This window comes from Sturnira hondurensis, unplaced genomic scaffold (assembly GCF_014824575.4).
Source record: "Sturnira hondurensis isolate 20B ecotype Veracruz unplaced genomic scaffold, ASM1482457v3 Scaffold0015596, whole genome shotgun sequence".
Taxonomy (NCBI): domain Eukaryota; kingdom Metazoa; phylum Chordata; class Mammalia; order Chiroptera; family Phyllostomidae; genus Sturnira; species Sturnira hondurensis.
In genome coordinates, this window is record NW_028088227.1 from 494539 (window position 1) to 517661 (window position 23123).

Consider the following 23123-nt stretch of genomic DNA (forward strand, 5'->3'; position numbering starts at 1 on the left):
CTGGTCAAGATATTTAACTCAGAGCCCAGGTTACCTTGTCTGAAAAAAAGGGGAAATACTGCCTGCCTCACAGTGGTGCTGTGAGGATTCAATCAGATTAAAGCAAAGCATTTAGCACAGTGCTTGGCCCAGAATACGTGCCCAAGGAATTGTGGGCACCATCTTCACTGTTATTGAGAGGGTACATTGACGATGACTTGCACACAGTAGCAACTCAAATGCCACATAAATATATGAATGCACAAATAAGTGAATGAACAAACGGGAGTCTACAAGCATGAGTAATAGAAGAGTAATGATTGAAAACATTAATAGCATTGGGTAGGGAGTAGAAATTTTAAATTATAAAAATTTTTAAATAAAAGAATTGGGCAGAGGGGATGGGAAGGGAAACTGACCATGTTAGGAGAAAGTAAGTCTTGTTCTTAGGGCCTCATCTGGGGCAAATTTACCTGGGTACACTAACACACGTCTTTCACTATTTCCTTCCAAAATGTGCCTGTCACACAGACAAAACAGATTCCTTTATCCCCAATCCACAGGTTATGGACTTGAGGCACAGAAGTCAAACAACTCACTCTGAGTCTCATGGCACGAAAATGGCAGAGGGCAAATTTAACAGGTGCACAATCCTTCCACAGCGCCTCTGGGCCCCACTTCATGTCACACGGGACAGGTCCGAGTTACGTGCTCCCTCAGCCAGGGAGAAGACAGATACCCCTAGATTTCTAATACATTTTCCTCCCCAATGATATTAGACAACTAAAATATCTAGGAAAATGGAGGAGAGGAAGAAAATTCTGTGTCTGATAAATAGGTTACTAATGGTCTTGGAGAACATTTAAGAACACGAAAGGAAAACAGGTAGATTTCCTTTCATATTTGGGAATTCTGGAGGAAAAGCCCCTTTGGCACCCCACCTGTACCATTGCTACCTCACTTCTACTGGCACCCTAGCATCCTTTGAGCCCTTAACCTCTTCTTATCTTACCTCACCTTGACCTGAGCTAACCCAACTGTTTGCTTTCCCTGATCCCACTCATTAAGGAGCTGTTCTGAAATCCAGGCAGACTGACAGTGGGGTCCACACACTTGATCTGAACTACATTAGGCATTGGGCATGACTAGTTCAGTTACAGAGATAAAATGAAATACAATGGTAATTAACAAGAATCAGATCTTCTAAAGACTAAAGTTGTACATCTCTGAAAGGACGAGTAGGTAAGGGATAAGTGTGGATGGAAGTCCCTCAGAAAAGCACAGGGTATGCTCACTGAGTGGGGAATGGAGGCTGAGGCAGGGGTGGGGGGCGGTGGCTGGAAGTTTGGAAGGCTGGATTCCAGATACATACAGGACTCCAGGAAGGAGACACATACAGCACCTTTTGTTCCTAGGTCCTACTCCTGTTTCTGCTTTACAGATCTCATACAGAGGGCCTTGCCTCTCAATGGATTTCCTTTACCTCTCCAGCTCATTACCCCCACAAATGCCTGCAGCCCACTCCCAATCTGCATGCAGGTCTACCTCTTCACAAAGTACATCCTTGCTCCAGGAATACCCAGTGACTGCCAGGCCAACCTCCAAAGGGTCCGACCTCCAAGAGCCAGCAAGGAAAGCTACACAACCTGCCTCACTCATCCTCAATAAAGGACCTTTTGCAGGAAGGCAAGAGGCACTGGAGTGCAGGGCTGTACTCAGGAACTGCAACCCTCCCAGTGCTAGGAATCCTACATAACAACCACTTTGAAGTTCCTGCTGGTTCCTCCCCACAAATCAACTAGCAAGAAAGCCCTGGCACTAGGACCCTGCAGACAGAGAACTCTGAGCCTGCGCTCTAAAAAGAGAGATGCACCATTTCACAACTTCAGCAAAAGCCAAAGCAGCCAACAAAGCCATAGCTACCTGGGTTGTGCTGGGCTCTGCCTTTTGGGCAGCTCCCTGGCCACTCCCCAGAAACACAGCATTCTGTCCTTTCTCTTTTTAAATGCACGTCATCGTCTGATCATAATGGAAATCAATCTCAAGTCACCGCGCAAAGGCGTCTCCATGGCAACCTCAGGAGGAAGGACAGGGAAATGATGCTCCCGTGGCTGCAGCAGAGAAAGGTAAGTCCATTTCTCCTCTATCCATGCCGACCCACCATTTTCCCCTTTCACTCAAGTCAGGTGTGTGCCTTATCTGCCAATTCTAACTATCGCACCAGTGGGGAAAACACACAAGGTGAGTGTTAATAACCTATGTTATTGTGTAAGTTTATAGGTATTTCTAGCCTTATAATGGCAGAAAAAATCTTTTTCTGGCTGACAGAGACAAAATCTCTTTTCTTACTCACTACCTCAGGTGACATCTCAGCCTACAGTACCTTACACTATTAGTCACTGGTCTGTGTAGTCAGGATGCTGAGCTATCATTCAAGGGTTTCAGAAGTCCCTACACAGTTGTGAAAAGCCAGCAGCAACACTGACCTCACCAGCCTGTTGCCCCATGCCATGATCACGCCCACAGACTGGTGTGGTGAGACCACCTCGTTAGCAGCCCTGGACTCCAGCCCCTCAAGGTCTAGATATTAGGAGTTGAAATTAAATTTCTGCCTTCTCTGATGTCTCAAGGGAAGCAATGCCATTTCTGCAAAAGAGATTCATCAAACATAAAGCTACAACTAAGCCTAAGTTACCCTACATGCCTCAATTTCCTCTTCTGTGAAACAGAGGAAATAACAATGCCTTTTCTAACAGAGGTGTCATAAAAATCACATTAAGAAACCTGAAGAGCACAAGGAAGAGTGCCTGCTACGGAGCACTCAATAAACGGCAGCCATTGTTATCATCAGGAAGAGGGAGGAGAAAGTACCATGTAGGTAAGAGGGCACTCCAAGTCTGCTGTTTCTCCCTTTCCTCTGGACAGCTGTTTCAAGTTTCCTGTACAACTTTCAAGTCGCGAGTACAGCCTGAGCCCATACCTGCACCCTTGCCCTCACAGCACGTAACCCTGTAGAGAAAGAAATTGAGCCTATTGGATAAGAATTCCTTTGCAAATTTAGGTATATCTGCAGTAGTCACTGCCCCTTTCTTCCTACATTCTGTCCTTTCTTATGTCATTCCTCTTCAAAGGAAATGATGAACCCTCCTTTGCAGGGCCAACCCCTCCACCTTCTCTGAGAACCTGATTTAACATGCACTTCCCTGTGCCTTCAATTGCACCCTCCCTAACTGGCTCTTACACACCACCACGTATGTAACCTATGCACAAGACTCTTCTACTCTTGTGGAAGAAAACTGCTCTCAGAGAGCTGCCACCATCTCTTTTCCTTCCTTCCCTGCCAAACTGTTCAGAGAGTACACCCTCCCTACCCTCACTTCGCATGCATCCCTCAGTCTACCCAGCTCCTGGCCCTACCACTCCGCTGAAGTGGCTCACACTAATACAGTCAGAGTCCTGGCAGCTACAACCTCCTAACTGCCTGACCTCAAGGTGCATTTTCCAAGAGCATCCTAATTGATCTCCCTGTAGCATTTGAGGCTGCTGATCCTTGTCTTGGAACTTTTTCCTCTCATAGCTTCCTGGACAACATTCTCCCTCACTTTGCGTACCAATCCTTCTCACCTCCTGTCATCTTCAGCCTTCCATAAGCATGGCTGGACTGATTTATTCCCACAGAACCAACCACCACTCACATATCACCCATAGGCTGACTCCTCTGAGCCTCAGATCCACGTTTCTGCCTGTCTGCTAAGTGCCAAGAGGCCCCCAAGTTCAACATGACCCAACAGACACTGTCTTCCCCCCTTCCTCCTCTGTATTCCCTCTTTACTACTGGCACCACCATCTGCCTGAAACAGAAAACAAGTCATCCTCAGCAACTCCTTCTCCACTGTTCCCAACAACCAGTTAGTCACTGTGTCAGGTTAATTCTGTCTCCAGTCTCTCAGATTCGTCCCCTCCTCTCCATCCCCCCTGAGCTATCCTTAGTTTGGCCTTAGACCATGCCCAGGTTATCACAAGAGTCTCCTGACTGTCCTGATCCAGATGCTCCCCTTTCAGTCTCTTTCCACAGTTTGCTTCCCAAAATACAATCCTGTCACTTCCCTGCCGAAAACCCTCCACTGGTTCCCCTACCCACGAAATTGAATCTGCTTAGCACAGCACTGCAAGCCATTTAAAACCTGGCTTTGTTACGAATCTGGTCTCATCAATCACCTCTCCTTTGATCCCAAAGTTCTCTTATATTCCAGCCCCTTGGATTCAGGTACCCTCCCCCTTATGCCTCTGAACATGCTGCCAATGTCAACAGGGCCATTTTCTCTCAACTTCAAGGCTCAGCTCAGGTCTCATCTCTTTCCTGGGGATTCCCCCTGACATCTCCATGCAGAGCCAGTTACTCCCTCCTCTGCCATCACACAGCATTTTGGACAATCTTCTAGGATACCACATTTTACTTACAATAGTGTTTCCTTTACGGCATCGTGAATTCCTCCAGGGCGGAGATTTCTTATTCACCTCCGTCTCCTGAGCACTGGACACAGAAGGCACTCAATGTTGAATACAAGCCTGGACCAACACCGGGCTCTAGGGACACATGTTTGCTCTGACAACTTTTCACAGAGCGGCCCCACCCTTAAAGACCACCAGCACGGAGGAAGGCAGCAGTAAGCAGTACACGCTCTATGTATGCTGGAGTCACACACACACACACACTCCAGCAGAGGTAGCTCTTTCCTCTCCAGATAGGAGCACAAAAAAACTAAAAAGGCAGAGACAGCCCCACGTACTACGCGGAATTAGGTGTGACACTAAATCTCAATCTCACATGCTTTCAGAGTAAAAGGACCACAGAGAGACCTCTGGGCTCTAAAGAAAGTGCAGTTCTGCTGGAAAAACAGCTCTCGTAACGCTCTGGGTATGACAAGGGTCCAGTCTCCGCTTCAGTGAACCCCCCTGGGGATATGTAGGAGCTTGGGGAGGTCAGACTGGACACTAAATCTGTCCATTGGCCAAGTGCACCTGATATTAGCCTAAACTTCAAAAGAAAAATGATAGAAAATCAAATTCAATGTCTGCAGGATGGTAAGCCCTAAATACATTAATTCAATCAACTTCTTAGCACTTACCTTCTCAGGAGACACTAAGGACCCAGTCCTCATTTCCCCTGGTATGGGACAGATAACCCAAGTCCCACAGTACCACCCAGTATCTGGACAGAGGCTGAGCAACCTGGGAATCCTTTACTACAGTCTCTCCCAAACCATAACCCTGAGAAGCCACTAGCAATGATAAAGGTGGCAGAGTAAAACCTACAGTGGCAGTTGTCAATGGTACAATGGTTCTCCCAACTATTTTGACTCCTCCCTAACTTCTTCTCCCTTGTACCCCGCTGTCAGTCAGGCCAAACTTATCAATTCTCCTTTAGTATTGCCTCCTGTGGCCTTACTTTTTCCTCCATTACCACTGTCATCACCTTAGTCTGCCATTTAACAGCTTTGAGAGCTACGACAAATCATTTTTTGTCTTTGGTGCCTCCTCTTTAACACAGGGTACCAGCTGCTCTGTCTACCTCACAGGATTATTAATCAAATGAAATTAAACCTGTAAAAGGTCCTGTAATCTGTAAAATGTTATACATCAATACAAGGCATTACTATTATCAGCAAGCTAGTCCTCTGTATCTAATATGTGAAGCATATCTGGCTCCCTGCCTCTCTCCTTCCCTATTTCCAACATTATACACCACAGTAAGGAAACTATACACCCTAAAATATCTGCTTTGCCCATTTATCTCACTTGCCCAAAATCTTTCACCAACAGACCATTTCTTACTTGAGCCAGACAGTCCTGGATCTGACTTATGCACTGCCATCCCCGCACTACTGTCAGCTGCCCAGGATGCTTTCTCTGGCCTTGCAAGCCAGGATCCATCCTTCAGCATCCAGCTAAACCCCACTACACTCCATGTAGGACTAAATAGGGAATAAAGGGACTGAAACAAGATCATGGAGAATTAAGAGCAATTTTGTGTGGAGAAAACTTGGTAGGCACAGCTGCCATCTAATGCTTTAGAAGTCACCTTTTTAAGAGAGAGAATGCTTTTTTTCTATTCGATTCCAAGAGACAACCTAGGACCACAGCATGGAGGCTGCGGAGATGTATTTCAGCAGCAAAACTTCCTTATTGAACTATCCAAAAATAAGAGGGGATTCCACATATGTAGTAAATTTCCCATCATTAGGAATGTTCAAGCCCAAACTGGCCACTGAGCAAGAATATTTTACATGGACTTCATCTATTGCAAGGGTAACTGAACTAGAATCACAATGTTTTAGATTGTTCCAGAAAGCAGGAAGCAGAACACTTTTTCTGACTTTCAATCCAGTGATCTATACCCTTGGTACTCAAAGTGTGGTCCATGCACCAGCACCAGCACCAGCACCAGCACCACCTGGGAACTTGTTAGAAATAAATGTACAACCAACCAGAATCAGTATTTTAACAAGACCCTCAGGTACATGCACCACTGAAGTTCAAAAACACTGACCTACACTGCCCCTCCCAAGCCTCGAATTTCTTATTCTAGAACTGCATTTCCCAGGCTCTATCAGATGTTAAACAGGGGCAGCACCCAAGAAAAACAGTATTTCCAGCTCAAATCTGGAAAACTCTTCCTGCTACACTTCCAGTGGGAGACTCCTGGTAATGCCATTACCATATTAATGGCTCTGAAATACTCGGCAGTAGAGAAAACTTTAACCATTAAGTTTCTGAAGATATCTGAGCACAAAATGCCTTAAAAAATGTATTAACATTCCCGTGGATCAGGCTTCGGCAGTACACCAAGAATATCAATCTCATGACTGAACTCTCAGTAACAGGCACACTAGATTAGAAAATGGTCGATATTGGGCTTACTGTTCTCCTAACTGCAATAAATGAGTTAAGTTTCTAAATCTCTGCCTCTTTAAATACAGCGAGGTTCCTCATCTGTGTAATTTAGCTGTGGTTCTGCCTGAAGACAAGAGGAATGCGCAAGATGACTTCTCAAGGGTCACCCTACCAGGTAAGGCGGACCCCAGCAGCGGGAAACACAGACACACCAAACCCATATCCATGCCCCCATGCTTGAGTCCTTTATGTTTTGTTATTTTTGTTTGACACAAACTTCTCAACCATGTGTCCACAGGAAACCTGTGGCTCGGAATGGGTTCAGGGGTGCCTCGGACGCGCCCAGGAAAGGAGGGGGGACCTCTGCAGTTCCGGAGAAATTCGGTGGCCCAATTGCTTTGACCCCTGGAGAACATCGCCAGGTAGAGCGCTCTGTGGGGTGGGACCAGTCCAGACCCAGACTGACGACCACCCCTGTCGCGGCCCACCCTGCTGTCCCCTGTACGGCACACCGGGCTCCATGCTACCCTCAGACCAGCACCGAGCCCCCAGTCCCCGGCCGGGAACCTCACGAGCACGCGGGGGGCGGCGAATAAGACGGCTGCCAGGGTCGCCGCCTCCATACCTGTCTGGTCAGGGGCTTCGCGCCCGAGTCTGGCACCACCGGCAAGCGACGCCCGAGACCTTGCCGGTCCCGCCCCGCCCCGCCCGTGTGGGCTGCCCAACGCGCCGTCCAACCCCTCCAGGCCCACCCCACATCCTCCCACTACTGAGCCCCAAAGGCGCTCTGGGTTTAGGGAATACACTACTTTCCCCCGAAAACATGTCTGGTTTTAAAACGGTGCACTGAGCGCGGCCCAGGAGACATCGGTCAGGCACAAAGCTGGACACCTGGCATGAAATATGCGCGTGCGCCCTGTGCCTGGGAAGCCGATTAGGACCACAGGAGAGAGGCTGGTCATGGCCAGCGCCCTCTGCCGGCGGATAGGAGACCGCGCGGAGAGATAGAGGTCTGATTTGCAGCAGGCAAGTTGGTTGGTTCAGGTCGCTGAGATTTTGAGGGCTAAAAGCTCAGTAGTAATAAAAATCGTGGTAATTTCGATTACTACGTATCTCCTGAGTTAGCTTGATGAAAAATTAAATTTTGGTGCTACTCAGTACCAAATTTTAATTTTGGTGCTATTCAACCATATGGGGATAAAGGCATTCTCACGTCCTTAAGATGCAAACATAAAATAATACAAATTTACATAATGGCATTTTGAAATTTGTTTTATTTAAAAAGAGGAAACATTAAAAAGTACAAACACTTTCACCCAATGCACCCACTTCCAATAATGTATGCAAAGAAAAAAGACATAATACAGCAAATTTTCAAAGATATTGGGAGGATATTGGGAGAGCCAGGATTCCACAGATGATGGATTCAAATTCTAACTGCAATTTCCCGGCTATGTGAGATCTGGGGCAGGTTGATTGTGTAACCTCTCTGTGCCTCTATTTCCTCACTTGTTTAATGATAATGTTAATGATTATATTTATTTTATTAGGTTGGTAGGAAGATTAAGTGAATCTATGTAAAGAACTTGAAATATAACTATTGTAGTGTTTTTTTATAATCTCAGATTAAAAACAACCTGAAAAATCTATACAGTTGATGGCTGGTGGAGGTGGGGGGCAAATGGTAAAGAATGAACTGGGCAAATTTTCTACTACTACTGCTTTTTTTACCATTTCATCTTCTAAATATTTCTAATTATTCTGAATGTTTAATGCATTTGCATAATCCAAAAAAACAAAACAATATAAAAAGAAAGCACTGAGAAACCTCCTGTCATCCCTTTGTTCCCGTCCACTTTTCCCCCCTTGCCCATTTCAGGCAACCCTTGTTATTAACTTCTTATTTATCCTCTCAATGTTTTATGCAAATGCAAACAAATATGAATAATATATCATCTTATTCCTCCATTTCTTATGCAAAATGTAGTATACTATATACACTTGCCCCTTAGTTTCTGTACTTAACAATGTATCCTGGAGATCTTTCTAAATCAGCAAATAGAGCTCTTCCTCATTCCTTTTGCCAACTGCATAGTACTCTACTGCGTGCATATACTTAATTTATTAACCAGCCTCTTCTAGTGGAATTCTTTGTTTTCAGCCTTTTGTTATGAAAACAATGCAGCAGTGAATCACCTTGTATGTATGACATTCCATACGTGAGCAAGTATTATTTGACTAGGCCAAATAATAATTGCATCTATAATTTTAGTAGAAATGGCCTCTATCCCCATCAATTAAAGAGAAATGGTATGAAAAACAAATTTAAAAGCTGTGAAATGCACTGCATAGGCATATTTTTATAGTGGAAAACAATAGATAACAAATAGCTTACCATTTTAACCATTTTTAAGTGTACAGTTCAGTGGCACTAAGTACATGTACATTATCCTGCAACCATCACCAACCACTACCCATCTCCAAAACTTTATCTTTTCATACTGAAACTCTACCCATTAAACACTAGCTCACTTTCCTCCCCTTACCCTAGCCCTTGGTAACAAGCATTCTGCTGTCTCTGTGAATTTGACTATTCTAAATACCTGGTATAAGTAGAATCATACAATATTTATCCTTTTGTGTCAATCTTATGTCTTTAAGGGTCATTCATGTTGTGGCAGGTGTCAGCACTTCCTTCCTTTCTAAGGCTGAATAATATTACATTAATGTATATTAATGGCCATAGATACATTAATGTATCTACCACATTTTGTTTTCTTATTCACCCATCAGTGCACATTTGGGTTGTTTCTACCTTTTGGTCATTGTAGATATGCACATTTTTTTTTATAATATTTTGCATGGATTTGTGTAGTTCGGTTCTTTTTTTTAAAATATTTTATTTATTTATCTTTAGAGGGGAAGGGAAGGAGAGAGGAAGGAAACATCAATGTATGGTTGCTTCTGGTGCATCCCCTGCAGGGAACTGACCCCTGCCGGAAACTGGCCTGCAACCCAAGCATGTGCCCTGACTGGGAATCGAACCGCGATCGTCTGGTTCGCAGGCCCGCTCTCAATCCACTGAGCTACACCAGCCAGGGCGATATGCACATATTTTTAAACAAATACATATAGCCCACTCATCCCATCCCCAAGATTGCTATCCAAAGCAACTTTTATTTTTCTTTTAATTTATTGATTTTTTGAGAGAAACATTGATTTGTTGTTCCACTTATTTATGCATTCATTGGTTGTTTCTTGTATATGCCCCAACTAGAGATGGAACCCGTGACCTTGGCCTATCAGGATGATGCTCTAGCTAATCGACCTAGCTAACCCAGCCGGGGGCCTACCTAAAGCAACTTTTAATGCCAATTTTTTTTTTTTTTTGCTGTTCCAGAGTCAGTCTCTGAAAACTTAAGCAACTTAGATGCAAATGTAGCTTGCGATACAAGCTTCCTGTACTTACTTGTTGTTATGTCCACAGGTTATTCATAGTAGTACATATTGATCTACCTTGACATTTCTTTAAGTGTATTTTTAAAAAAATTGAGCTGGAGCCACTCATGTGAGTGACTTTAACGACCCTAATAGATGTGCTGAGTTTCCATGTGAAGCAGCCACACCTCAGACGGAATGGGGGTGGAAGAACAGGAAAGACCCAAATGCTTCTCGGCATCATGAGCGGGGGTTCCAATGAGTCTAAAGGATGAGATGTGCTAATAGGGAAAATATTGTTTCTTTTTTTCTTTTACATTGGATCAGACTGATGGTCTTCAAGGGAAATTAATATTTTCTTTGCCCTATGTGTCTTTTCATAGGTGCCAGCCTGCGGCTCCCTTTGATGGGGGAGCCTGAACAGGACCCCTAGGACTCTGAAACCCCGGTTTGCATGCCTGAAGCCCATCTCCTAAACTGTGATGCTGAACAGAGAACATCTGCTCATCTGGGTGGAATCCTTCCAGAACATTGGAAAGAACCAAAAGGGAAAACCTCCCCTTAAAGAGAGGAATGCTGTTTCCCGGAGGAAGGAGGTGGTATTCAGGCTGAGAGACTTGGAGGGGACTTGCATAAAGGCGAAGAGCAAATCAAAGGTGTCAAAGCCAGGTATGGGGGGCGGGGACAGGTGTGGGACAGTCATGCTTACAATCTTAAATTTTTTATCAACCATAATCTTAAAAACAAGTGACATTAAGCGCGGGCCTGCGAATCAGACGATCGCGTTTCGATTCCCAGTCAGGGCACATGCTTGGGTTGCAGGCCAGTTTCTGGCAGGGGCCAGTTCCCTGCAGGGGATGCACAAGAAGCAACCATACACTGATGTTTCCTTCCTCTCTCCTTCCCTTCCCCTCTAAAGATAAATAAATAAAGTGTTTAAAAAAAAAAAACAAGTGACATTAATTTTAACAAGATATCCAAAATATTGTTTCAACATATAATAAATATAAAAATATTAACAAGGTATTTTACATTCTTTTTGGGGGCAAAGTCTTTGAAATCCAGTGTGTATTTTGCACTCACAGCACATCTATATTCAGATGGTAAATTTTCATTAGAAATATTTGATCTGGTTTAGATTTCATAATACTTGCAGTTGAAAAATAAGTTCAAGCATGTAATTTGTTTCAAATATATTTAGAAGTTTTCCAATAACTGGATTGATCATACATTTTTTAACTTAATTAAAATTAAGTGAAATTTAGTTCAGTTCCTCAGTCACATTAGCTACATTTCAAGTACTCAGTAGCCACATTGGCAGTGCTGTTGCATTGGACAGTCTAGAGACAGAATTTCAACCCTTCTTCCCCCTGCTTTGTCATACTTTCGTTAGAGGGTCTGGCTTCAGGAAATAATCTAATGTATGTTCTTCATTGCCTGACTTTGTCACCACACAATGGGAAAGTGAGGAGAGACAAGGTGACCCAGGGAGCAACAATGTGCTGTTTCCCATTTCATTCCGGGGTAGAGGTGGGTGCAATGTCAGGATGGTCCCTTGGGGACCGTGAAGACTGTGCAATGAGAGTCCACAATGTGGGTAAGCCAGAATAACCATAAAATGTTATTCTTACTTTGGGGACTCAGAACCACTCATGTCCTGCTGTAAAAATCATGGGAAAAACCATATTTACATAGAGACATTTTTTTAAATTTTTATTTATTTATCTTTAGAGGGGAAGGGAAGGAGAGAAGGAGAGAAGGATTGATGTATGGTTGCCTCTCGTGCGTCCCCTGCTAGGAACTGGCCCGCAACCCAGGCATGTGCCCTGACTGGAAATTGAACCTCAATCGTGTGGTTCACAGGCCCACGCTCAATCCACTGAGCTACACCAGCCAGGGCCTACATAGAGACATTTTTGTTAAAACAAATACCCTTGAAAAGAATACAAGGCCTCATTAGATTCTCTAACATCAGAAATAAAAAGATGTCCAATATCTCTGATTCTAATGAACATTGTATTTTAGGACATAACTGATACAATAAGGTGAGAAAAATATAAAAGGCATAAAGATTAGAAAGGAAAAAATGGAACTGTCCTTTTGCTCAGATTATATAATGACTTATATATAAGATACCAAAAGAATTTGAAAATTATTAGGATTGCTTTTTCTAAAATTTAGCAAGCTGGCTAGATATAAAATCAATATAAAAATCAATTGCATTTCTATAATCAAAAATAGAAGTTACAGAATGTAATTTTTTTATTTTTTAAATATTTTATTTATTTTTAGAGAGAGGGAAAGGGAAGGAGAAAGTGGGAGAGAAACATCAGTGTGTGGTTGCTTCTTATGTATCCCCTACTGGGGACTTGGCCTGCAACCCAGACATGTGCCCTGCCTGGGAATCAAACCGGCAACCCTTTGCTTCACAGGCCCGCGCTGAATCCATTGAGCTACACCAGCCAGGGCAAGAATGTAATTTTTAAATAAAGCTGATGTACCTAGTAATACACGTAAGAAAGCATGTGCACAATCTAACTTATAAAATTGTATTTGGCGACATTAACCATAGCCTAAATAAGTGGGAGATCTAGCCCTTTCATGAACAGGAAGATTTAAATCATAAAGTAGTTATCCTAAATTAATTGGTATATTTTAAATAATTCCCATCAATATCCTATCAGGATATTCTAAGAACATGACAACAAATTAATATATTTGTAGAGATGAGCAAAAGGCCAAAATAGCCAAGAAACCCCTGAAGAAAAGGGACACAGGGTGACAGTGTTTACTTTAAAGTTATAGTAATTCAGGCAGTGTGGTATTGATGTTGGAATAGGAAAAAAGACCAGTAGAACAGAAAAGAGTCTAGACCTAAAACAAACACATACACACAAAGATTTGCTATATGACAAAATTTTATATTATTGATCAGTGCAGGAAGGACACACTATTCAACAAATGGCCCTCGGACAATTGGCTATCCAAATGCAAAAGGAAGAAAGAAAAAGGAAGGGAGAGAAGGAGGGAGGAAGGAAAAATTGGATGCTTTCATTTCTAGAAATTCAGAGAACTAAATATCACAGAAAGTCCACCTGATATAGTGCAACTAAAAATGCTAGATGCACCCTGGCTGGTGTAGCTCAGTGGATTGAGCGCAGGCCTGCGAGCCACATGATCGCGGTTCGATTCCCAGTCAGGGCACATGCCTGGGTTGCAGGCAAGTTCCCCACAGGGGCCAGTTCCCAGCAGGGGATGCATGAGAGGCAACCATACATTGATATTTCTCTCCTTCTCTCCTTCCCTTCCTCTCTAAAGATAAATAAATAAACTCTTTTTTAAAAACTCTGCAAAAATAAAAAAATTAAATAAAAATAAAAATGCTATATGCAACATTTAACACAAGCACGATAATGTGCACACACCTATTTGTGTTGCTCGACTGAACTGGAAAATGCTAGATGCAACATTTAACACAAGCACGTGCACGTGCACACACCTATTTGTGTTGCTCGACTGAACTGGCAGGAAACTGGAGGAATTCCTCAGACATTGGAGATAATGTGAAATTATGAATTCCCAGGCACCGATGATACCTGGAGCCTGTGTTTGCTAAAGTAACCCCTGGTGGCCCGGAACCTGAGTTTAAATGGCCATAAAGAGGGACAGAAAACAAAGTCAGGGATTGAGCAGAGAGAGCTGGGTTGGAAAACTACCCCCTACACACTTAAAGCCAAGATAGTCAAAGAGTAACACCCCAGAGAGTAAACTTCAAAGAAGTACTTTGCCGGGGCTGGTGTGGTTCAGTGGATTGAGTGACAGCCTGTGAACCAAAAGGTTGCCTGTTCTGTTCCCCCCGTCAGGCTGGGCTGCAGGCCAGGTCCCCAGTAGAGGGCGTGCAAGAGGCAACCACACATTGATGTTTCTCTCCCTTTCTCCCTCCCTTCCCCTCTCTCTAAAAATAAATTTAAAAAATATTTTTAAAAAAGAAATTTTCTAGCCCTGGCTGGCGTAGCTCAGTGGATTGAGCGCGGGCCTGCGAACCAGACGATCGCGGTTCGATTCCCAGTCAGGGCACATGCCTGGGTTGCAAACCAGTTCCTTGCAGGCTAACTACCAGCAGGGGATGCACAAAAGGCAACCATACATTGATATTTCTCTCCCTCTCTCCTTCCCCTCTAAAAATAAATAAATAAATAAAATCTTTAAAAAAAAAGAAATTTTCTCATAATGAAGGAACAAACAATTATAAAAACTGAGTAGGTAGATTGGGAAAAAACAATGATAACATGTAGTAATAAAAATATAATTATAATATAAAGTTACTAGATGGCACAAACAAAAGATTAGTCATAGCTATTAACCTAAAACAAAAAGCCTTTCTAATTCTTTTTTATCCTCATCAAAACATTTTTTCATTGCTTTTAGAGAGAGAGGAAGGGAGAGAAAGAAACTTTGATGTGAGAGAAGAATTGATCAGTTGCCTCCCGTATGCGCCCAGACCAGGGATTGTACGCACCCAGACTGAGACCCGGGATCAGGGATAGAACCCACAACCTCAGTATGTGCCCTGACTGAAAAATGAACCCACAAACTTTTGGTTTCGGGAGGACGCTCCAACTAAGTGAGCCACACCAGCCAGGGCTAGAATAAAAAGCCTTTCATAGTAAGAGGCAACAAGCATTTATTTGGGAAGCACTGATTCAAGCAGAAGCCTAGATAGTGTTCCAATCAAGAGACAAGGCAAGGAGTATTTATGAGAAAGGGAAGGGGAACAATTCAATCAATAAAAGGAAGGCATTTCTATTGCTTCAGACAAGCTAACAGACTGATATTAATTCTTAACAGTGTTTTGACTTCGGCCAAGATGGAGGCCGAAGTCAAATAGATGGAAATACTGTACCTCCTCGCACAACCAAGTTTAAGGACAATAAAGATTTAGAAACAAAAACACAACCAAAACAGACAGAAAATTAAACTGTACAGAAGTCCGACAACAATGTACCATTCATGCAGACAAGTAAGAGGGGTGGAGTTGGTGGCCAGTGGAGAGGGGTCTCGGCAGGAAAAGTGGTGGCTGCCGGACCAACCCAGGCACACAGGTGGTGGTTAGCAGATCCCAGGTGTGGGGTGGCAACAGGCAGACCCAGTGAGGGTGCAAGGTGGCTGGCTGACCACGGACACACATTTGCATGCAGATAAACCAGGCAAAAAAAAAAATGAGCAGTGAGACATACCACGCAATCCAGGGCCCCAGCAACAGGAATTAAAGCCTAAAAGCACCAAGTGGAAAAACTTTCAGGGGTTGAGGTGCCAGGAGAGGCTCCCAGCCTCACAGGAAAGTTCGTTGGAGAGACCCACAGAGTCTTAGAACATACACAAGCCCACCCACCTGGGAATTAGCACCAGAAGGGCCCAATTTGCCTGTGGGAAGCAGCAGAGGGGGACCAAAATCTGAGAGAGACCAGAACAAACGCCATTGCCCCTCTCTGACCCCACCCCCAGTCACAACAAAGCAACTGGGTTGTCCCACCCTGGTGAACACCTACGACTCTGCTCCCCATACATGTAACAGGCACAAACAGACCAAAACATTATGGCTCAAGCAGGAGAACAGCTCAAAGCCCCAGAACAAATACTTCTAAGTGACCAAGAGATAGCCAACCTATTAGATGCACAGTTCAAAATACTGGTGATCAGGATACTCACAAAACTGGTTGATTTTAGTCGCAAATTAGGTGAAAAAATTAAAGCTACACTAAGTGAAATGAAGCAAAATGCACAGGGAACCAACAGTGATGGGAAGGAAACTGGGACTCAAATCAATCAAGTGGACCAGAAGGAAGAAAGAAACAACCAAACGGAAAAGAATGAAAAAACAAGAATTCAAAAAAATAAGGAGGGGCTTAGGAACATCCAGGACATCTTTAAACGTTCCAACATCCAAATTATAGGGGTACCAGAAGGGGAAGAGGAAGAGCAACAAGTGGAAAACTTATCTGAACAAATAATAAAGGAGAACTTGCCCAATCTGGCAAAGGAAATAGACTTCCAGGAAATCCAGGAAGCTCAGAGAGTCCCAAAGAAGGTGGACCCAAGAAGGAACACACCAAGGCACATCATAATTACATTAGCCAAGATTAAAATGAAGGAGAAAATTCTAGAAGCAGCAAGAGATAAGGGGACAAAGGAGTTCCCATCAGACTGTCACCTGATTTCTCAAAAGAGACCTTACAGGCAAAAAGGGGCTAGAAAGAAGTATTCCAAGTCATGAAATCCAAAGACCTACATCCAAGATTGCTCTATCCAGCAAAGCTTTCATTTAGAATGGAAGGGCAGATAAAGTGCTTCTCAGATAAGGTCAAGTTCAAGGAGTTCATCATCACCAAGCTCTTATTATATGAAATGTTAAAGGGACTTATCTAAGAAAAAGAAGATAAAAATATGAACAGTGAAAGGACAGCAAACTCACAGTTATTAACAATCGCACCTAAAACAAAAGCAAACTAAGCGGACAGCTAAAACAGGAGCAGAGCCACAGAAATGGAGATCACATGGAGGGTTAGCAACGGGAGTGGGAGGGGGAGAGGGGAGGAGAAGGTACAGTGAATAAGTAGCATAGACAGTGGGGAGAAAATAGACAGGGGGAAGGCAAGAGTAGTGTGGGAAATGTAGGAGCTAAAGAACTTGTGACACATGGACATGAACTAAAGGCGGGGAATGGGGTGAGGGGGTGTGCAGGGAGGAAGGGAATGAAGGGGGGAGAAATGGGACAACTGTAATGGCATAATCAATAAAATATATATATTTTTAAAGCAGTACTTTTAATTTTCAATGTGGTAAACATCAGTCCAATAGTCACAATATCTGCTTTCTTTTTTGCTAGCAGTTCTTTGGTACACAATTTTGCTTTAAGCCCAGTCCAAAGGTTATTTTGCCCTGTTTAACATTCCAAAGTCTGAGGCATGGGATGGGCAAGGCAGTTAGTTCCTCTGGGATTGCAGCAATGGCTCTCTTTTAAAATGGCTCCATACCCCAGCTGGTGTGGCTCGGTGGATTGAGTGCTAACCTGCAAACCAAAGGGTCATGGGTTTGATTCCCAGTCAGGGCACATGCAGGGGTTGTGGGCTGGGTCCCGCGTAGGGGGCACATGAGAGGCAACCACACATTGATGTTTCTCTCCCTCTTTCTCCCTCCCTTCCCTTCTCTCTAAAAATAAATAAATAAAATATTTTTTTAAAGAAACTTTGCAGGCCAGAAGTGATTGACAAGAAATATCCAAAGTCATGAAAAGCAGGGACCTACAGCCAAGATTGCTCTACCGGCAAAAATACCATTTAGAATCAAAGGGCAGATAAAGAGCTTCCCAAACAAGAAAACACTAAAGGAGTTCATCATCACCACACCATTATTATATGAAATGTTAAAGGGACTTATTTAAGAAAAGAGGATCGAAACCAAGAACAACAAAATGCCAGTAAATACATATCTATGAACAATTAAATCTAAAAAACAAACTAAGCAAACTAGAAGAACAGAGACAGAATCATGGATACAGAAGGCTTTTTGATGGTTGCCAGATGAGAGTGTGGTGTGGGGAAATGGGTGCAGAGATGAGGGCATTAAGGACAAATAGGGAGAGAACAGCCATGGAGATGTAAAGTACAGTATAGGAAATGGTGTAGTGAAGAACCTATATGCAGGACCCATGGACATGGACAAAGGTGTGGGGATTGCCTGAGGGAGTCGGGGGTGCTGGGTGGAGTGGGGCCAAAGGGGAAAAAATTGGGACAACTCTAATACCATAATCATAAAATATAATTTAAAAAAGAATAAACAGAAAATATCAAATATATGAGTAAAGCTATACAAATCTTAACTACTTAAAATAATAACAATATATCTAATTTGTTAGATTAATGAAATACTATAATTAAAAAACTGGGTTCCACAAGCATATAAATTCAAAGGAGAACATTATGCTAAGTGAAATAAGCCAGTCGGAGAAAGACAAATACCACATGATTTCACTCATGTGGAATCCAACAAACAAACTGAACTAATAAGCAAAATAGAGACAGACTCTTAGAGAGCAGTGGGCAGCTCTGGGAGAGGGGACTGGGGGTTGAGGGATGGAGCAAAAAGGGTAAAGAACTCACAGACATGGACGATGGTGTGGTGATTGGCAGGGGAGGGGAATGAGTGGAGGTGGAAGAGCTTATGAGGGATAAATGGTGATGGAAACAAAATTAAAATGAGAAAAAAATAACAACTCTAAGACCCAGTCACTGAGTATCATCAGTCCATCTTGTCTAGGTGTGTTAGTTTGACTGAGGCATTCCAGAGGCTTTGGGCCACATAAGGATCCTGAGCAGCTTTATGGGGAAGAGTTATCACACAGGAACTGCTAAAATATTTTCCAGAAATGCCATCCAGTTCCTCTGCCAAACTCAGATAGAGGATTGGGTTTGCACCTTGTTGAGGATCCTGTGGAAAAGAGGGGGGCAGGGGAGTGGAGGGAGGTCAGGGGGGACACACTGAGAAGTGGAGCCCTGCCCCACCCTCTTCAGGCCAAACCAGCTCCTCCCCTCCCCACCTTAATGAAGAAGCTGGAGAGCCAGAAGAGGAAACGGTACGACCAAGAAAACTGGTTCATGATCTTCGTGTATACAACACCTGGGTGCACAGAGTTCACAGTCACACCTGAGAAGGGAAGACAAGCATAATGCCAAGTGAAGCGAGAGGACGATGGGAGGAAAGGATGGGGTGTGATTCTGCAGTGTGCAATGAGAGAAGGATCCTACCCAGGTCTGTTGGTATAGGTAACCAGAGACTTGGGGGTGGTACCAGGGACATCAGTGCTCTGTAACCCGCATGAGTGGTGGTAGCCGAGCCAGTAAGGAGACACGAGTATTTGAAAGTGTCAAGTTAACTTTAGAAGGAATATGATGTATGGTGTTAGTACTGGGAAACACTGGGAGAAGAGGGATTTTGCAGGTGATAAGAGAGTTGGAAAAGCTGAAAAGGAGACATGAGGACAGGGTGGAGAGAACTATTAGGGGCACAGATGTAAATGGAAGGAATTAACAGTCGGCTTGAAGGGTGTCAGAAGTATTTTATGGCCAGGACATGTTGAGAGGTGTGAAGGGTTGGGAGCAGAGGAATAGGGGTGTCAGAGGCAGTTACCTGTCCCTTGAAGTCTTCTGGCAAGTTCCCCAGTAAATGAGGTCAAAAGCAGTTTGCTGCAGTAATAGTTCTGGTTGAAGGTCAAAGGTCTGCCAGCCCCTGTCAGATGTTCCTCATCAATGTATCCAGATGTGTGCTTAAAGGAAGACACATTTATCACTCGAGCTGACCCTGCCCGTTGTAGTGCCCCTGGGGAGAGAGAGAGGACCACGCTCCTTGAGTCCAAGTCCTGGAGTAAACTCCCAGCCTGCTTCTCCAGGAGACTCCAGGAAAGCAGGGACCATCGGGGCTTTCAGGAGAGGGTGAGGGTGCCCCTACCCGAGCTACACACGGGAGAAGGAAATGTGAACGGAGACTTCATTTTCATTAGCTGCTTCCTAGTGCTCGCCTCCCTCTTTTATTTTAGGGTTTGAAGTTTTGTCTAGCTTTTCTTCCACTTGCCAGCTGGAGCTAATGTAATTGATCGTTGTTTGTGTTTGACCTCACTGACGACGAGGGGAGAAAGGAGAGACTGGAAGCACCACCAGAGCTGTCTGGCACGTATTCCCACGTTCATTCCCTTGCTCATTTCACATGTGCTCATCAGGCCCCTGCGGCAGGCACCGAGATGCATGCTAAGGACGTAAGAGTGCTAGGTTTGAGGAAAAAGAAATACAGAGAGATACTTGGAATGTTTTTTTTTAAACTGTCTCCCAAAGGAACAAAAATAAAATAATAATCAACAGGACACGTTAAATCTTTTTTAAAAGTGAGTACCTAACTATACAAAAAAGTCAATTATATAAATTATGAAAAATAGTAGTTGTCACGAGTTTAAAGTATTGCTTTCAAAATGCTAAAACTACTTTGTGCTCCACATTGAAATAAAGAATCACAAGTAACACAATTTAAACAGGTGGTATTTAGCCAAAATTTGCTACAGAGAAAATTATTCTTAAAAAAGACAGTGGACCCTAAACTTGCCGACACAGTGATATAAAAACCAAAGGGACTCACAGCCTAGTTGGAGACTGACAGAGGCTTATGACAGCCCTGTAAATGGGGGGTTTCCACGGAGTTGGAGCTGCTGTCAGTGCGGGATCCACAGCACAGGCTGTATCTGTGCTGAGTCTTGACAGATGAACTAAAGTTGACCAGACTAAGCTGCTGGGAAAGGACATTCCAGGTAGAGGGAATGGCATGTGTGAAAGCACAGCCGGGGGTGGGTGGGGGGGATAGAGTGTGGTCCAAGAGCTACAGACTGTCTCTGGCTGGAGACAAGGGTATGGGTTAAGGAAGAGTGAAAGTTAAGGTCCTCAGTCTTGTAAGTAAAAAGAAGGGGCTTAGAGTTTATCCTATAGAGCAGTGGTCCCCAGTGTTTTTGGCACCAGGGACTGGTTTCGTGAGAGACAATTTTTCCATGGACTGGGTTAAGGGGGTGGTTTTGGGGTGATTCAAGCGCATTACATTCAAACTCACCTCCTGCTCATGGGCGCAAGTTCCTAACAGGCCCAGACCAGTAACAGTCCACAGCCCAGAGGTGGGGAACCCCTGCTATGAAGAACAGAGTAACTTCACAGGATTATAAGCAAGAAATACTTAGGAACACAATTTAGGTTGCTAGCTGAATTTTTGTATCCCAGGCTAGAGCAACTTTTGCTCAAATAAATTCTTTTTAGAAAAAAGAAAAAAGACAAAACACTAACACTGAGCAAGGTGCAAACGTCTGAGTTTTTTGGAAGAGGAAACGCATACTCATACTCACAGATGCAGAGTTTTGCATTGCTCTTCGTTCACTCTCCAGCTGGGACTAACAAAATCAGCCACAAAAGGGGATACGAGGCCCCGAGAACAGCAGTTCCCACTCAGGAGGGGAATGGATAGCTGACTTTCAAGGAGCAGAGGATAATTTTTTCTCTATATCCTTCAATTTTGTATTTTAGATATGTATTACCTGACCAAAACATTGGTTTTCTTTTAAAGAGGCTATTACACAATACAGGAAAATACGTTAGGGAAATTTTGCTGGCTACCCATTTTCCCCCTCCTCCCCAGGAGGAACCCAAACCTCCTTAGTCAGAAAGGATTGTGAGTCAGAAAGTCAAATGACCTGGGCCCAAGGAAGCACATAAGGAAGTGGCCAAGGCTGTGGTATTTTTTATCACTATCCCTGGTGGTTTCTGAGCTTCTTGGTGGCTCTACTCCTAGTGGCCTAGTGCCAACCTCAGGACGCCTTGGTTGAGATGACTAACTCTACTGGTGTCCCTGGAACTCAGAGCTACAAGAAGGAGAGGTGGCATCTTACGTCCCCTTGCCGGTTGTATTTTGGGCTGATTCCATGACCAGAATCCCAATCCTGTCAGGTGGTTGCCCTGCTATGTGCAGCAAGCAGCTGGCCAAGAAAATGCCAGGGGGGTGGAGAAGCAGGGCCAGCAAAGAAGGTAGGCATGCTTCCTTACCTTGTAGTAGGTTTGTGAGCAGAAAGGGCCCAACATAATTGGTAGCAAAGGTGAGATCAAGGCCCTCTGGGGTTAGTTTCTTGGGGAGTCCTGGGAGGAGATGAACACACAAGAAGTGGATGATGGAGGGACTGCCCTAAGGGAGAAAAAGTCTGGGGGGGGTATATTGGGGATCAGCAGAAATGCTATAGGAGCATGTATGTGCAAACATGGGGCAATGACATTTGAGGCTGTAACTTGAGGCAGGCTCTTTAGGGTTGTGTATGAATTAAGAGTGTTTCAGCAGGATGTAAGGTTAGGCTTTTGGGATGCCTGTTTTGGGGTCTCTGACCTAGAGGGCAGTGTCCTGAAATGTTTAGGAGAAGCCAATGAAGGCACATACCACAGACTGCAGCATTGTTAACCAACAGATGTATTTCAGGACATTCCTGCAGGAGCCACTGGGCAAAGCTCCGGACGGAGGCCATGGAGCTCAGGTCCACCTCCCCAAGCAGAAGGCAGGCATCCTTTGAAGCTGCTTGAATCTCAGCCAGGGCCCAATGTCCACGCTCACGGCTTCGGCAGGCAAGGATCACACGGGCCCCACGGCGGGCCAGCTCCTGGGACACAGCCTTCCCTATGCCTGTAGAAGAGCAGCCTGAGAATAGGCTAGTCTGGGAAGTGACTAGAGGGCAATGGAGCAAGGGGCCAGAGGTGCGGACCATGCGTACTGCTTCTTCTGCTGCCCCCATTGTTAAGGCTGTTGGGGCCTGAAGCCCCCAGTAAGGTAATAGGGTGGGAGGAGCACTCACCACTGGTGGCCCCAGTCACCACCGCTGTCTTCCCAGTCAGGTCTGTGGAGCAATGCTGGAGGTCCCAAAGATGAGACTTATACCAGAACCTCACACTTAGTCTCAGCAGGAAGGCCAGAATGAGGAGGACAGAGCCAGGGCCCCAGACGTGGGTGCTGACTAGAGACCACAGTGACATAGCAGATTACTGGCCTGCCACCCAGAGTACGAAGAGAGTGAAGAAGTCAAAGCTGAGTGACTCCTAGCAGTCAGGCTGGGGTGGAGCCCAAGTCACAACACTTTTTAAGGAGGCACTCTCACATTTGTTCAAGCAACCCATCTGAACCCAGGAGTGGGTTCCTCCTTATAGTCTGTCCTAGGCACTGGATTGCCTCATCCCAATAATCAAAAATCAACA

General features: G+C 44.3%; 2 protein-coding genes and 1 long non-coding RNA gene across 3 annotated transcripts in view; 1 reads left to right on the forward strand and 2 right to left on the reverse strand.

Annotated features, from left to right (window-relative positions):
• DCTN1 (dynactin subunit 1) overlaps positions 1 to 7577 on the reverse strand; it is a 29322-nt gene extending 21745 nt beyond the window's left edge. Inside the window, exon 1 of the mRNA XM_037064876.1 lies at positions 7499 to 7577. The gene's annotated coding sequence lies outside the window, so the exon portion shown is untranslated. The remainder of the gene's footprint in view (positions 1 to 7498) is intronic.
• Positions 2038 to 10974, forward strand: LOC119000086 (uncharacterized). Its single transcript, XR_005069243.1, has 4 exons — positions 2038 to 2105; positions 6960 to 7048; positions 7172 to 7295; positions 10695 to 10974. It is a non-coding gene; the product is annotated as an uncharacterized LOC119000086 (long non-coding RNA).
• A 7564-nt stretch (positions 10975 to 18538) lies between these two features.
• Positions 18539 to 22958, reverse strand: LOC119000087 (retinol dehydrogenase 11-like). Its single transcript, XM_037064880.1, has 6 exons — positions 22727 to 22958; positions 22318 to 22557; positions 21936 to 22025; positions 19498 to 19686; positions 18908 to 19014; positions 18539 to 18798 (listed from the first exon to the last, which is right to left on the reverse strand). The coding sequence occupies exons 1-6, from the start codon at positions 22902 to 22904 to the stop codon at positions 18610 to 18612; spliced, it is 993 nt and encodes a 330-aa protein (XP_036920775.1). The 5' UTR covers positions 22905 to 22958; the 3' UTR covers positions 18539 to 18609.
• Positions 22959 to 23123: the final 165 nt, after the last annotated feature.